This window comes from Haemorhous mexicanus, chromosome 3, assembly GCF_027477595.1.
Source record: "Haemorhous mexicanus isolate bHaeMex1 chromosome 3, bHaeMex1.pri, whole genome shotgun sequence".
NCBI classification, from domain to species: domain Eukaryota; kingdom Metazoa; phylum Chordata; class Aves; order Passeriformes; family Fringillidae; genus Haemorhous; species Haemorhous mexicanus.
The window spans coordinates 112530486-112546855 of NC_082343.1; the positions used below are offsets into that span (position 1 = coordinate 112530486).

Sequence of the window (16370 nt, forward strand, 5' to 3'; positions counted from 1 at the left end):
CTGTCAGAATTATTTTGGCACAATGTGGAGGGCAGAACACTCAATGCATCCTTTAGGATCTAAAAGTTCTATGCAGATGCCTGTGAACAGCCCCAGTGTGTAAGGATGTGTGAGCCATGGGCCAGGGCTGTGTTTGGTTGCCAGTGTGCTCCTGTTTGGGATTGGTTCACTGCAAATTGCAGGGCAAGGACGCCACTGAGCATCACTTCTGAAATACAAACTGTGCATTCTTTACATAGTAAAGCTTAAAGGTATTAGGCTCCTCTTTAAAAGGATTGCAGTAGTGCAGGTAAATCAATCTTCATTTTACTGGAGACAGCAAGATTTAATGCTTTTTGTAATGCCCCCCATCTTGAAGCCCAGCCTTAAATTTTTTTTGGCTTTACTGTTTTATTTCATCTCTGATTCACAATTTACCTGACCTTCACCTCTTGAAAACAGGAGAAAGACAAGCATAGAACAACAGACTGAATGAACAGGTAGCAAACTGGATTGGTTTGTTCAGGTACTGAGAGAATTGTTCAATTTTTGAATATGCTAATTACTGCCATGTTTAATGTAAATAAACCTAAGCTCTTTCCAGCCCTGTTTTAATGCTCTAATCCAACTTCATGAAGAAATGAGCAGGGCTGTGCACTGAGTTCCAAGGTAAGGAACACATTTTAGACAATACAGTAACCAGGAGGTCATTGCAGAGTACTTTGTGATTCTGATTATCTGACAAAATAGCCACTGTTCCCTGGTTTTCCCCCCCTTTCAAAATGTCTCACATGAAGAAATGTCCTTTTAAAATGTACCCTGGTGAATGACAGGTGGAAAGACACATTTTTCCACTCCTGTTGCCAGCTGAGAGATTTCCTTTGGTAACAGAAGAAACTTTCTGCAAACCAACATTCTGACAGTAATACTCAGGGTGAATGTTCAAATGATACCCTCCCCCACTTGTAAGGAGGGAGTAGGAAGATCCCACACTCTCAGCTACAGCTACCTACAGTGAAAGGTGAAATAAAAAGCTATAAACTGGAGACCTTTGCCTTAAGGGGATCTCTAAATGGTAAATTTGGGCTTTATTCTCCTGCCATTACTTAAAGGCAGCAGGGCAAGCCCACAGGAATTCTCTATTTATCATCACTGGTTTAAAATATTTCCTCTATTTATAGCACTCCAGGAATTTTAACTGAGAATCAATAGTGGTTTCTCATATGCACTACCAGGATTTCCCGATGAGTTTCATCTTTTTAGAAGCAGAGAATTTGAGGCTGTTGCTGATACTGGCTACTTGTGGGAGTTCTTGCTTTTAAGGAATTTTCACCTGTGAGTTGTATCGAGCTGCTTGCTTGTTTTGTGTGGATCATTAAATAATTGTTGAAAGTACTTCAGATGAATCTAGTTCTTTTAAGTTTTCATTAGACAAATCAGGATCCCTTTTTGTTTTCGTCTAGTCTTTCCTCTCCTTTTGTCTTTGAGAACCACAGAAATGCACAGTGCTCTTCTCTAATCTTTCCTTCTTACCCTTTTCATCAAAGCAATTAGGCTTTTTTCTATTTCTGGGCCAGTGGCATTTTATTATGTTACAGGTCTAGTGCTAAATAACTGCCTCAATTCAAGTCTAAATCTTTTAACAGGCAGTCTTTGTTTAATATCAACGCTGTTGGTTATTTTAATTCTGCTAATCTCTTTCCCTTTATATTATTTATTGATTTCCTTACAGATAGATGCAGCAGGAAACACCTCATACTTCAGGTTCTTTTTCCCAAGGCAAGATCCCAGAATCCCAGAACAGTTTGACATGGAATGGACCATCTCATTCCAGCCCCTGCCATGGGCAGGGACACCTTCCACTACACCAGGTTGCTTAGGTCTCTGTCTAGCCTGGCCTTGAACACTTTCAGGGATGGATATCATCTACCTTCACCTCCTGGGACAGGTTCACAACTTCTGTGATCATCCTTGCAGTCTTTTGTTGCTCTTCCATCTTGCCTCCATCTTCCTTAATCCAGGCTAGGTCATTACAATACCCCTCACATTGGCATTGACATATCTTAATGCTGAAATCACTTCAGCTCATATTTTCTAGGCTTCTCTTTTAATATTTTTGTTAAATGTGTGTCACCTTAGTGACTCCTTTATCCCTCTAGAAGTAACAGGTGTGCCCATCCTCTTTGCTATAAGCAGGGAATTAATCTGTTCTTTGTTTTTTCTACAAGACTCTTCAGTGCACAACTTCCACAGTTTTACCAGATTCTGTCTTTTTTCTTGTGCCTCATGAGAGCTTTGTAGGGTTGCAACCAGCATGGCTTGTCTGGAAATAGAATGCATTCAACTCTGAGATAGGAGTTTATGTCTTACAGGGATATTTATGTCCAGCACAGAACTAATTTCAGGAAAAACTAATTTCATAATTGTGAATTATTATTCCTTTCCCTATTGTGCTTAGTTCCTTGGAGTATCTTTTACATGAATGAATGGGAAAAATTAAAATAGGAAAAATGTTTTCTTTATTTTCTTGCAAAACTCTAGGAAAAGCATTTGGCTAAAGTTCTAAATCACAACCATATCCTAAATCAAATGTGTAGCAAGGGTGATAATGAGTGTAAACACACTGAATAATAAAATGTAATTTGGGTTCTGAGTTGTAGGGCTCTAATCCAAAGCTCGCTGATGTCTGTGGAAAGGCTTCCATTGATTTGAATTAGGCCTTGGCTTTTGTCCTGAATGAACACAATACCAGTGGAGCTATTCATGAAAGAAATGTTTGGAAATAAATCACAGGAACTTGCTGTGTCAGAACCCAATTCACTTGCTAATTATGGCTGTCATGTTTTACAATGCTCATTGTGTCGATACTTTGTCATAGCTCCTCACATGGACTAACCAAATTCAATCTTAAAAAAATAATTTGCTGCCACTGCTGTAATTGGAACGTTGTTTCTGGATCATTACTCTGATGTTTGAAACCTTCTTTAACTTCTAGACTAAACCCATTTATGCCAATTGTTTCCACTTGTTTTATGCCAATGTAGTCTTCTAGATTTACACCATACAGCGTGATTTGTCCTTGCTCTGAACAGTATTGGTAAATTACTGATGTCTGTCCCATCTCCTCTCAGGTTTTGTTTTGTTTTCCTAAATAAGCCAAGCATTTAAATTTCTTATTTAGTAAGTTGTTATTTCATAGAATTATGGAACAGTTAAAGATGGAAAAGACCTGTAAGATCATTGAATTCAACCACTAACCCAGCACTGTTGTGATGATCACAAATCCATGTGCCCAAGTGCCACATCCACCTGCCTTTTGAGCACTCCCAGGGATGGTGATTCCACCAATTGCCTGGGCAATCTGTTCCAATGCCTGTCAACCCTTTCAGTAAAGAAATTGTTCCTAATGTCCAGCCTAAACTTCCCCTGGCTCAGCTTGAGGCCATGTCCTCTTGTCCTGTCCTTGTTCTCTGGAAGCAGAGCCCAACCCCCACCTGGCTGCCCCCTCCTGTCAGGGAGCTGTGGAGAGTCAGAATATTCTCCCTGAGTCTCCTTTTCTCCAGGCTCAGCTCCCCCAGCTCCCTCAGCTGCTCTTCATCAGACCTGTTCTCCCGACCCTTCCCCAGCTCTATGGTCCTTCTCTGGACTCATTCCAGCCCCTCCCTGTAACCTTTATCTGCATCTATTCCCATTAATCTGCTTAGGATACAGGCAACAAACCCTGCATTTTTAATGAGCTGCTATAGTGCTCCATACAATGCTGTTAACACTCCCCTTGCTTTACTGGAAATACTTTTCCAAATATACCCAGCATCTTGTTTACCTCCCTTTGGCTGCATTTCACTGATCACTGTTACCATGTGACTTGCAGGGTCTTGGTCCCAGATGAGCTCCCATTTAGTGCTAGAAATAGTTTTGATTCAAGGAGGGCATAGGTTTGTCCTTGTCCTCAGAGGCCTTTAGCTCCTGTCTGTCACTCCAATGCTCATTTCTTCCTTGCATGCTGCTCTGTCTGTTCTCAGCATTGGCTGTCCTAAATGATAACCATCAAGCTGGAGTAATCAGCAGCTTTAATTAGTATGGTCCTACTTTGTGCTAATTTTTTTAATTTAGAAAACAAACAGAAAAGAACTTTGGAAACTGCTAGAGGCACTGAGTGATGAGAGCTGACAGAAGGTGACAGGAAAGAACTGGGGAAAGGTGCCCAGTGTTGGGCAAAGGAGTAAAGATGAAGAGAGGACATGGGGCCCAGGAGGGAGAAGTGGTAACTTGGGGAAGTGAAGGTTGCTCACATCTTCCAGAGCATTAATTGGGCCTCATTGAGACATACTTGGGATGGATGAAGACACTTCAAAATCCCAGAAATAAATGCGTAACTCATGACTTTCTACATTTTGACTTTTTAAGAATAGCAACACTGCTGCTTAACTTTGGATGTTTCTTTTTTTTTTTTTCCCCACAAGTTTCAAAGTGCTCTGAAAGTTCAAAGACTTACTTTCTAAAAGCATTTAAAAGTACTGAATCCTAAAAGCACTTTAAAAGTCTCGAATTGAGAGGATTATGAGTCTTGAATAATTTATCCACAAAACTTGAAAGGGAAAGAATTTGCTTAGGTCTTTATAATGTATATGATAAATTTTCTTATAGATTGGAATGACTCTGAAAGACTTTTATGCAGATAAGTGCATTCAGCAGATATTAGAATTCACAGGCAATAGCAATTAAGGCATAAGGCTTTTCCTGGGAATTGATAGCAAGCTCGGAGGAGTGGGGATGGCTCAAAATGCAGCTGAGGGCCATTAACTTCACTTGATGATTAATGACCTCTGCTGAGGTCATTATTATTATCAGCTGAAAATGTAAAAAAATCCAGATGCATGAATCTTTTTAATGGGAGTTGCAGGTTTAGTCAGTGCAGTGGAAGTGCCCCCACTGTGGATAGACTGCCCTTTAATAATATCAAGTAGAGGGCTTGATTTCCCTCCTCCCCACAGCATTTTCAGGAGTGTTAATCACAGCTGGGTCTCTAAAGCTGTGCCAGTATAAAATTGAAAAGCAAGCAGAATAAAGTCCATAGTGCTTTAAAGTTCTCCCAGTGTGGCAACAGCATCCAGGATTTAATCAGCTTTTTTGCAGTTCTCCATCTATTCCTTTCAGTGCCTAATCAGAGTGAGTCTCAGTGTAGCCCAGGAATGTGCCTAGGACATTCCTTGTGCTCACTGTTCTTGGACCCATGTTTGAAATTGTGTCTTCCCTCATGTTGTGTTAGATCCCTCACCAAGATCTGGGCTCTGGGTTGTGTTACAGAGGGAGCAGGCACACAGCCCTGATTGCTGCATCCAGACAGGGAGCATCTCTTTATTAATGGATAGTCAGTAGGAATAGATACTTCCCAGTGTCCAGACAAGTCCATTCATGGTTCCTTCCACTCATGGTGAAACATTTTTTTTATATGATTAATTTTATTGTTGGCTTGTAGAGAAACTGAGAGCTACTACTGGGAAGTGTTTACCTTGCTGCTAATTTTTGAGTTATGAGACTTCAGTTATAATGTCTTGATCATTTTATATATATATATATAGTATATATATATATATTTCTATCTCTCACAGACTCACAGAGTAGTTTACGTTGAAGACTTTTAGGATTAACTGTTAACCCAGCACTTCCAAGTCCCTCACTAATTTGTATTTAAATTTCTTTATTTCATTTAAAACATGTACTGAAGAGATCTGAAGTAGGTAATAAAGACAACATGAAGACATAAGCTTCAATTAGCTATGTTTCTGAATGCTGTGTGAGTCCTACTTTATGCAGATACTGGGCCCCTGTCCCTTTCTCTCCCTTCCCCCAGGCCTTTTTTCCCTGGTCATTGTGAAGGTTGTAACATCAAAATTCCAATCAGGACAGGACTGAGATGACTGCTGCTTCTGGCTGACCTTTATACAAATGCCACTGGATGTAGGCTTCTGCTCAGGAAAATGGAATTTTCAAAAATACAAGCAAAGCAGTTAAAAAGTGTAACTGAGGTGTAACAATTTGGACATTGGGTGGTAAGACTAGACCTGCTTGTACAAACCTGTGCATTTCAACTGTTTTGGGGATGTCTCATGCCTTTAGTCACCCTCTGCCAAACCACAGAGCTCTCAACTCCCTTTATTCTTTCTCTTTTTTCATTCCTCCAAAGTATCTCCTGCAGTGAGAGGAAGAGGTGAGTGAGGTCAGGCAGAATGAAATGAAAATCATGAAAGCTTAATAGACCATAGGGAGGTTCCTTTGAAAGGGTGCCAGCAATGGAATATCAGTTATGGGGAGGAGGACCACAGAACTGGCAGTGAATGAAAGGAGATCGGGCACATGCGCCGTGGTGTCACAGCCCTGGCTGTGGAACTGGGCTGCTTCCCTGTTAACTCCTTAACAAATGTCTCACTCTGACAGTAGTTACTCCCACGGTGCTGTTAGTGCTCCCTGATGCAGCTGCACTGTGCTTCTGGATGAATTTTTCTGAGAAGTTTTGAATTCTTTGTTTTGCTAGTAAGCTCAATAGATGAGAACTGAAGTATTGATGAGATTACATAAATAGCATTTTCTTTTTTGTCTTCTGTAGTCTGTACCAGTTATCCACCGTAAGGGAAAAATTTTTTTTTTTCTGGATGAAAAGCAAAGAAGTCTTTAAAACATGTAAAAATGTGAGGACTTGCAGAGATAGCAAGAAAACAGAATCCTGAAATGGTTTGAATTGTAAAAACCTTAAAGATAATCTCATTCCAATTCCCTTTCATGGGGAGGGACACCTTCCACTAGACCAGCTCTCTCAAAGCCCCATCCAACCTTGCCTTGAACATTTCCAGGGATGAGGCATCCACATCAGGTTATTGTCAGTATACATTAGGTTATTTAATTATACAAACCCTGACATAACAGCCTTTGGTGTATATGAAATGGTGTGGCAAGGCATCTTACCAGTGGGGTTTTTTTCAGAATAAAGCACTCCTAAAATCAGGGGCTTTGGTCTGGCTGATTCTCCATCTTACAAAACTTAAAGTCTTGATTGCAGTAGCTAAAATGCTCAGATTTGATGAGTGATGCACTAGATAGCAGTCTGAAATCTGAGTAAACATGAAGGCTGGACTAAATAATAACTGCCCCCTTTCAGCTTTGGCATTTTATGAATCTGTGCTTGTGTGAGTGAAAAGACCTGTGCAAGTGTCAGAATTGATTTAAGGATTTTGGTTTTATTTGATGGTGTGGAACTTAGTCCTCTGTGTGCTCACAGCTTGCAGAGAAATCATGGAGTCTGAGCTTCCAAGGCTGCCAAAGTGCCTTGAATTTCTGTTCATCTCCAATTCCATGGGTGTGGTAAACTTTAGACCTTCCTTTTACAATGCTAAAATATCCCTATTTTTGTTGTGAGCTTTTGAACGTATTTCTACAGCTAACATTTTGAAACCTGAAGTTTTTCTTTCAGACAGATCACTGTTTTCAGTTGTCCAATTTGTTTCCAGATGCTGCAGGACCTCTCAAAGAACAAGTGTGTATTCTCTTAAGTATCTAAATGACAAAACATCCAGAAAAACATATCATGCAATACAAAATGACCCTGCAGTGCTGATGTGGATGTAAGCCTCAGCTGCAGCCTTTGTCTGCTGACTCCACTGTAATTCAGCACAATGGTTGCATCTGTGCAGATGAGCCCACTGTTGTCTGGTGTTTTCAGTCATGTGCCCTTTCAGCTTTGTTTCATATGTCACTGTCATAGGTTTGCTCAACTTTTATGAGAAGTTCAATAGCTGCTGGGTTCTCACTTTGAAGACTTCTTCCCCTAAACCCTTTGCAGAGTTCAGCACTACCAGACTGTTGCTTTCCTTAATTTCTTTTCACAGAGCCTTTATTTGTCTATGGACACCTGTCCCCAAAGGCCACAGGTTGAAACCTCCTGCTTAAACAACTGTCAAGTTTCAGATTGTTGTTTGACTCAGACTGATGTGACAGAGCACAAAGTTAATCTTCAGCATTATTTCTTTTTGCTTTGCAGGAGAAATTTGAAGGTTTGTTCCGTGCCTATGATGACTGCGTGACATTCCAGCTGTTCAAAAGCTTCAGGCGTGTGCGGATAAATTTCAGCAGTCCCAAATCAGCTGCTCGTGCCAGAATAGAGCTGCATGAAACACAGTTCAGAGGGAAGAAGTTAAAGTTGTATTTTGCACAGGTAATGAAATCTGGAATCTAATTCTGTGTTACTGCACAATATTTCTTTAAAAGCTATGCACTAACACTGGATAAAAGTAATAAAGGTTTCTCCCATGTCCAATCTCTCTGATAGAAGATTACTTAAACCTCCTTGTGTTGACTGAGCTGTTTCTGCCCTTAGGGTCTGCAGTAAATTTAAAGGACCACTTAGGACTAAAGTTGGTCATTCAACACACAGAATTATGTATCTCAGAGGTGATTTACAACACTGGGTGTTGTCTGTGGGTAACTCTCTTATCTAACCACAAGAAAGTGCTAATGTAAAGAATCCAAGTGAATAAAAAAGGTGGGATTACATATTTGGCTGGATTACATATTTGGCTGCCACCCTGAGCCACAGTCAGGCTTCCTCCTGCCTTTTTGGCTTTTCCATACTGAATACATGAATTACAAATACTGAATTCTCTAAAAGGAATTTATTTAGTCCAAGTCAAAGGAAGAAGGTAGGGGAAGAAAAACACTCCCAGCCTGGGGCTGTAGGTGATTATATCCATCTATTGGAGGTGTCAGGTGGGTGTTCAGTTCTCCTTGGCCAAGGGAGAAAGAACATAGATCTCCCACAGCAGGCTGGGCCTCAGCCAGGATACAGAAAGTTGAAGGAGGTTGAGAACCCAACCACCACCTCTTCTGAATGCAGTTTAATAAATTGATGTGGTCACTGTGGCTTGTGAGACAACCACTAGTGTTTATAAGCAATGTGCTTTGAGCTGCCAGCTTGGCCCTTCAGAGGTCTGAGGATAAGGGCTGGCTCACTTAAAGGTATCAAGCAAACACACAGTGTTAAATTATGAGCCTCTTCATCCTGGTCAGAATAGGAGCTGTTTTGAGCCTAGGCAGAAGCAGAACCACAGGAAGATGGGAAGCTACAGCTGTGAAAAAAAAACAATGTGCTGAACGAGTTAGATGAGCTCAGAAGATCTTACAGCTGGATTTAGGTGTTAAGAATCTGCTTCAATCCCATTTTCTATGCCCTGATCTCCTAAATCTAGCTCTGAATTTTCTGAAAGGTTTCAAAACCTGCAGTTAGGCAGAACTGAGAATGGTTTCATTCTAACTGTACATTCAGGAGGCTAATTGAAAACTTGGGATAACAACAAAAAGAAAAATGTGCACAATAGTGATTTGTTTCCCTATCTAAGCTGATTTCCTGCAGTGGCATTCTGGTACCTCCACTATGCTCTCCAGTACATGTAGTCTTACAAGAGCTTATTAATCATGTTCAGGGAGTGAAGATGTGGAAGCAGCAGTGTCTGGAGCAGTGTCTGGCCTCAGCCAGGCTGAATAACCACTTCCAGACCTACAGGTTCTGGGGAACATGGAGTTCAGAGATTCAGACTGGTTCTTTGCAAACCCCATGTTTGCTGTCATGGAAATAGAGTTTATTGCTTCTGTGCTCAAGCTGTTTGTAACCTTGCTTAGGTATGGCTGCACTACAATTAATTTATATCAAGGCTTCTTTAACATACTAGAAAAGAGCAGGAATTAAAGTAGATAATTCAAGATGGATATAAAATAAGGGCATTCAGTTTCAAATGACTAAGGAACATTGTAGATTCCTTTTTCACTTAAACTAAAGAAATGAAATCTGTAGAAACCTTTCTGAAGCTACTTACAAGGCCTTGTTGCAGGAGTTTGCTGTGTGTGATTTTTATTTAGGCATTTAGACCAGATCACAACAGTGCCTTTACAGCCTCAAAAATCTCTGAGCTAGCATCTGGGGCTACCAAAGCTTTGCATTTATCCTGAAAGAATGTACACAAGAGGCACAGACATTGTAGCTTTGCTGATGTCACAGCCCCACACTGTGCATTTACCGCAGAGGCACCATCTGTAAGGCTGAGATTAAATTCATCTCCAGGCCTTCTCTTCTGAGACTGATGCTGAAACCCTGCCTGGGTGGCATTTGGGGTGAGAAGGGTATGATTTGAGCAGTCATTCCATTTAGCCATCCTGTGGGGATGAGAAGCTGGACAATGTGCCCTGGCACCCCAAATATCCTGGGCTACATCACCCACAGTGTGACCAGCAGGCTGATGGACATGACTCTGATCCGGTGAGATCCCACCTGGGGTCCTGTGTCCAGCACTGGGGTCCCAAATGCAGGAAAGGCATGGACCTGTTGGAGTGAGGCCAGAGAAAGCCACAAAGATGCTCAGAGGGCTGGAGCCCCTCTGCTATAGAGACAGTCTGAGAACTGGGGGTGTTCAGCCTGGAGAAGAGAAGGCTCCAGGGAAACCTTACTGTGGTTTTTCAGTACTCAAATGTGGCTTACAAGAAAGATGGGAATGGACCTTTTAGCAGGGCATGTTGCAATAGGACAAAGGGAAAATAGTTTAAACTAAAAGAATGTTGTTTTAGGCTGGATGTAAGGAAGAAATCTTTTACAATAGGAGTGGTGAAACACTGGCACAGGTTGCCCTGAGGAGCTGTGGATGCCTCATCCACAGAAATATTCAAGACCAGGGTGGATGGGGCTCTGAGCAAGGGAGGAGGGTTGGAGGAGATGACCTTTAAAGGTCCTTTCCAACCCAAACCATTCTGTGACTCTTTCCTGTACTAAACAGTGTCTTTGTTATGCTTTAAAGATTCAGACCTCTGAGACAGATGGAGACAAGCTTCATTTGGCACCACCACAGCCTGCAAAACAGTTTCTCATCTCGCCTCCAGCCTCCCCACCTGTAGGGTGGCAACCAATAGATGATGCAACACCTGTCATCAACTACGACCTCCTTTATGCAGTTTCTAAGCTTGGACCAGGTAAGCTTGTGGTCCTTGGTTGAAAACGTGGCAGGAAAAGCAGACAAGAAATACCAGTGTACATAATAACTGCAGAGGGAGTTGGCATAGAGCTGGAAGTTGCATTAAAGTTTGGATTTCAGTTGATGGATGTCACCTGGTTCTTTCCTTCAGAATGAGTTTTGCCATGTGTAGGCACAGAATTGTGTGTTATCTGCAGCTTGTGAGAGCTGATCAAAGCTTTGCTTACACCATTTATTGTGCTGGGGTTAGTGCCTGGATGACACAGCTGATGGTTTAGGTGGGCACTGGACAAATGTCTGGCTGTGGATGTGAGGAGTTTTTGTTGTACATGACATCTGCTCAGTTCTGCATTCCAAGGTGGGGATTTCTCACTTGAAAAAGTGCACGTTCACTGGAGTGGAGAATCTCACACTGTTCATTGAGAGAGAACTACTGTTCCCCAGTCCCGGTGGGATTGCTCTGCTAGGAATGCTCATTTCCTGCTGAAAACTATGCAGGAGGAATGAGATAAGTTGTAGCCTCCCTTAGCACAAGATAAATGTCAATGGATAATGCATCCAGGCTTTCTTCTGTCTTCCCATCTTCAGCTAATGCCAGGAGTTGAAGCTAGCTGGGATTTTCAAGCAATGCTTTCCCTTGGAAAATGCACATCTGATAAAACCAAAACTTTACATAGGAGAGGGTTAGTTTTGATTTAATTAAGTCATCTTTACAAATAGTTTTCTTTCAAAGCTGTTAAAGCATCCTGTTTTAGAATTTTCAGAATGAGAAAGGTTCCAGTTTCAGGTTCAAGCAGTATCATTTACAAATTAATCTAATTTACATTCATAAGCCATGAGGAAAAAATAGCCTATTAAATTATCTTCATACCAAAATAAAACATTTCAGATCCAATCTAATAACAATTGTGGGGGTGAGCTCATGAAAATTTAGCAGTTTATTTTTGAAATTCTTGTGGGATGAGAGAATTGTTTTCTCCCCAGCTGTACTGGGAATGCTGCTTGGTCGCTCTGAGAGCAGCTTCCAATTGCAGACATATAATCATTGGGGCTTTTGTGCAAATGAACCAAAGGAACTCAGAGCTGGAGTGCATGGGGTGCAAAAGGATGTTTCACAATTCACAAGGTTTGCAGGATTATCTCCTGTCTTTTTCAGATGGGATCTCTCACAAGAGGAAAATATACATCAGGAGATTCCTATGGTTTGTTCTTCTTCAGTAGGAAAAGGCAGTCAGGGGAAAGACTTCATATGATATTGCATATTATTATTTCCAGGAGTGATACTTGGCTTCTAAAATGCTGAATAAAAGAAAAACCAAAAACCTTCTTTTTTTTTTTTTTTTTTCCCTTTGATGCAGCAGTGTTATAAATGGAAACATGTAAACGAATTCCCGAGCTAGCTGGGTAATAAATCAATTCCTGTTCTGGAGCAGTGGAATGTGAAATATCACTCATTGTCCCACACTCTGGGACAGCTTTGCGTGAAGGTCAAATTCACCCGGATTTAAGAAGCCTGCAGGGAGCAATATGAAAAGCCATTTTGTGCTCTCTTCTTTCTATTTTTAGCACTTGTTAGGGGGATCAATTTTAGTTAACTGCAGTGGTGGGTTTAAAATAGTGTCGCTGTTCTCAGTTGTGCATTTACTATGTTTAGAATTTCATTGAAAAACAAATCCCACTAACGCTTGTTTCTCAGTATTGCAGTGGTAAAACACTGCTGGACATCAAACAGCATTGGTAGCCTCAGAGAAGAGATTTTTTTTTTTAGTCAAAACCACAATTTAAAAATGTAACTACGGCTTATCAGCTGTTGAAAAATACTCACTAGGCACAGTTGTTTACAGAGCTGAGAATGTTAGAATCTGACTTCCATGTCTTTAACTTGTGAGGAATCTTTGCTGTATTAAATGCAGTGATTTGGTATAATAAACATCTGAGGACCAGGAAAACTCATTAGTGCTTCTAAACAGTGAATGGTGTCTTTGTATGCCCTCAGCATAAGATGAGTTTTATTGTCCTACTTCACTGGAAATGCAAGACGTACCACCCGGACACAGAGCCATGCCCTTTTCCCATTCCCTGAATGCAGGTCATCTCCTGTCACAGTGTGGTGCTGTAATCATCATAGTCACAAAATTAGAGACCAAAACTGTCCCTGGGTGCAAAATGGGAGATTTGCTCCAGAGTGTAAGGAGCATGCTGTAAGTGAGTTAACAGATTTGCCGTGTGCCAGCAGTTTTGGACAGGTGTTTTAGCTGCAGCAGTGACAGGCTGGCATCTTGGAGATCTAATGGAACAGATTTCTTCCTGTGTTCAAAAGGAAGCTGGTTTTGGTCCCTTCACATGGAACTGAGATCGGTGAGGGTGCATTTACTCCTTAGGGAAGATTGTGGCATGTTTAATTAAGTTCCTGGATGATTGATGTATATTCTCACTTTCTACAGATGCAGAAATTAGGCTTTAAATGAGGCATGAACAGAGTGCTGTAGCTCAGTCAGAGAGAGCCAGGAACCGTGACTGTGCCTGGTGCTGACCACCAGCCCACAATCTTTACAATGTATTGCAAATAAAGGAGTGCAATTGTTAATCTGTTTGATAGAAAACACTTCCACTGTCAAGACAACTTCCAGTAGTTTGATATGTTGATGAAGATGTGCAGTCATCAGGGCCTGGACTACAGAACAGCTTGGCAGGTTGCAAGCATTCCTGTAGGGAAAAGCTAGCTCCAAGTTAGGCCAGGTGAGAATACAACCTGGACCTGACAGGCAAACAATCAAACAACAACCCCATGTTGCAAACATATTTTATGTGAGAAACCTTTGCAAAGTGGAGGGAGAGGGAATCTCCAGGTCCAGCCTGTGTCTTCAGCAGAGTTGCTCCTCTCAAAGGACAGGCAGCTGTTTGCCAGTTATTAGTGCAGTGATTTGCAAACCATCCTCTTGGAACTAGAATATGCTCTTTCTTTTCTGGAAAGCAGTCCCTGCCTCTCCTTGTCCACTCCCCAACCTGCCTATATCTGCCCTCCTTCCCCCATTGCCTCATTCTTCACAACAGATTGCCCTGTACCCACTCATTCCTAACTCTGCACTCCAGAGTGCCTTTCCCCAGGATCCTAGGAGCCACCCTGACTTCCCCTTGCTGGCCTCAGCCCCTGTTCTGCCCTGGGTTTGGCTCACCCTTTTCTAGGGAAGGGGAAAAAAGGTGAGAGCAGGACCCTGCCCAGGAAATGCCATACATAGGGATTTCAAACCATCAAACAAGGCAGATTTTCTGTGCCCAAGTGTTTTCAAACTCTCATGTTTGTCATCACTGAGTCAAAGGAGATACTAAATACTTCATATGACTCCCAGGGAGAATTAAAAGGGGATGGAGGGGCAAACAAATGGTGATAGATAAAACTTTTCATCTCTGTCTTCCTCTCCCTGCTGTTCTGTGGGTGCTTTTGCCCTTCCCTTCTCTTACCAGGGGTAGGGTACAGGAGAGCTGCTGGATGGAGAAGACTTTTCCTCTGGTTGGGAGAGGAGGGTGCCCAGCTCCTGCAACATCAGTAATGGGCTTCCAGGGAGCAGCTCCTCCACTTTGCTCTGGCAGATTCGTGCTGTAGAGGTGTTTTATGGAGGTATTTTTTGGGATGGGCTGTAGCTCTTGTGTCACAAACATGCACCCATACAAAGGACCTCCTGTTATTTGCATCCTGTTATTTGTAAAGCACTTGGATGAAGGGACTGTAAGTGGAAGGTATTTTCATGATGCTAATGCCACATTTACATGAAATGGGCAGCTCTGAACTCATTAACCTTTGCTCATGAGTCTGAATTAAGGATGAGGCAGCTACACATTATCATTAGCATTTTTACATTATTCTTTATGTATATGAGTGTGGTCTTTGCTGGACAAAAGGGCCCTGTTAGACAGGAACTGCACCATCAAGGAAAGGTCACAGTATTGACTCACAAAGGGATAGAAAATCCTATACCATTATTTTAAATTCTGAAATATCCTAAGTTGCTTCTGTGCTCATCTTTCTTGCGTCACGCAAGGCTGTGGCTTTACTCCCGGCTCATGTGGTCACAAAAGGTAGGGCCCAGTGACAGAAAAGCAACTGTGCTCGTTGTTAAGGGAGAAAACTTCAAATTCTTACTGTTTTTCATATGCAAAGCAAATAGTTAGAGAAGAGCATCACTGCTGTTTTCAGGGACTTTTCAGAAAGTTTTATTGGCAAATTGATATAGTGGATGTGCCACAGCTGAATTCTTCCCTGAAGGGCAGAGTATATTTGATAAATTTTATGATGATTTTATGAGTAAATTTATGTGAATTGCCACTGTTAGCTTATGTAAAGGTTTAAATTTATTATTACAGGATAGAGATAGGCCATAGACAGCTGGAGGAGAAAGACCCCTGTCCCCAAGAATCCTTTGGCTTAGCTAGCCTGTAAGAATTCTTCAGACAAGCAGGAGAAGCAGGAGCATGGATCAGTGTAGGGCCTGGGAACACAAAGGAGGCCATGTCAGAGACAGGTGAAAGAGGTCACTGGACAAATGCTTGAGTGGTATTACAGAATTGGTGAGTCATACCTATGTTAATTCAACTTGCTACTCATAGCTTGGGACAGCCTAGGTCTTGTCACTCCAGTGACTCAACCATTGCTTCAGTAGCTGAACTGCTGCAGGCTTAGCTCATTAATTTTTTTTTTTTTTTTTTAATGCTGGAAGTGGTGTTTAAGAGAAAAGAAAAAACATAGAAACAGGGAAGAAGCAGAAGGGAAGGGCTAATCTGGCTGTATCTATTGGATTATTTTGTTCTTATCACCTTGGTGTTTTTCTGCAAACAGTGACTACGTTTGGAACAAGATATGGCTGTACAAAAGTCCTAGAGTTATTATAACTGTCCTGTTCCTAACTCAGTCATGAAAAGGTTTTGTGCTGTTTGCGTACAGAACAGAGTCCACAGCTCATTTATGCTCAGAAATAACTCTATGCCTTAAAAACCTAATTTATGAATGCATCACATTTTGGTTTGCAAAGTGACATTAATTGCTGCTGCAGTTACTTGTGCCAGAGGCATCTGAATATTTTTCCTTGCGTCTGTACTTTTTTCACTGTTCTTTTTCAGCAGAAAGAGTCCTTCTGGGAGGGATTTGAGCAGTAAAAGAATGTGGCATTTGAACTGGCATTATTACCTTTTAAGAGGGCAGTGAAAGTGATTTCCTGGGCGGTGCTGCTGTAGGAGGACAGGCCGGCTGCGCGGCACTGCGGAGCTGCCCGCGGTGACAGTGACCAATGCAGCCCTCGGTGCTGCCTGGCGGCATTGACGTCAGCCCAGAGCTGAGAAATTAGCTGAGGCCCGCAGGGAAAATGGGCAAAGAAAAACCATATAATT

The 16370-nt window shown here is 41.7% G+C and overlaps 1 protein-coding gene across 2 annotated transcripts in view; it reads left to right on the plus strand.

The window, feature by feature from the left end:
* Positions 1-16370, plus strand: part of RCAN2 (regulator of calcineurin 2) — an 84814-nt gene that overhangs the window by 60475 nt on the left and 7969 nt on the right. For both annotated transcript variants that reach the window (XM_059843041.1, XM_059843042.1), the window contains 2 exons: positions 8015-8188; positions 10815-10986. In XM_059843041.1, coding sequence (XP_059699024.1) covers positions 8015-8188; positions 10815-10986 — 346 coding nt within the window. The remainder of the gene's footprint in view (positions 1-8014; positions 8189-10814; positions 10987-16370) is intronic.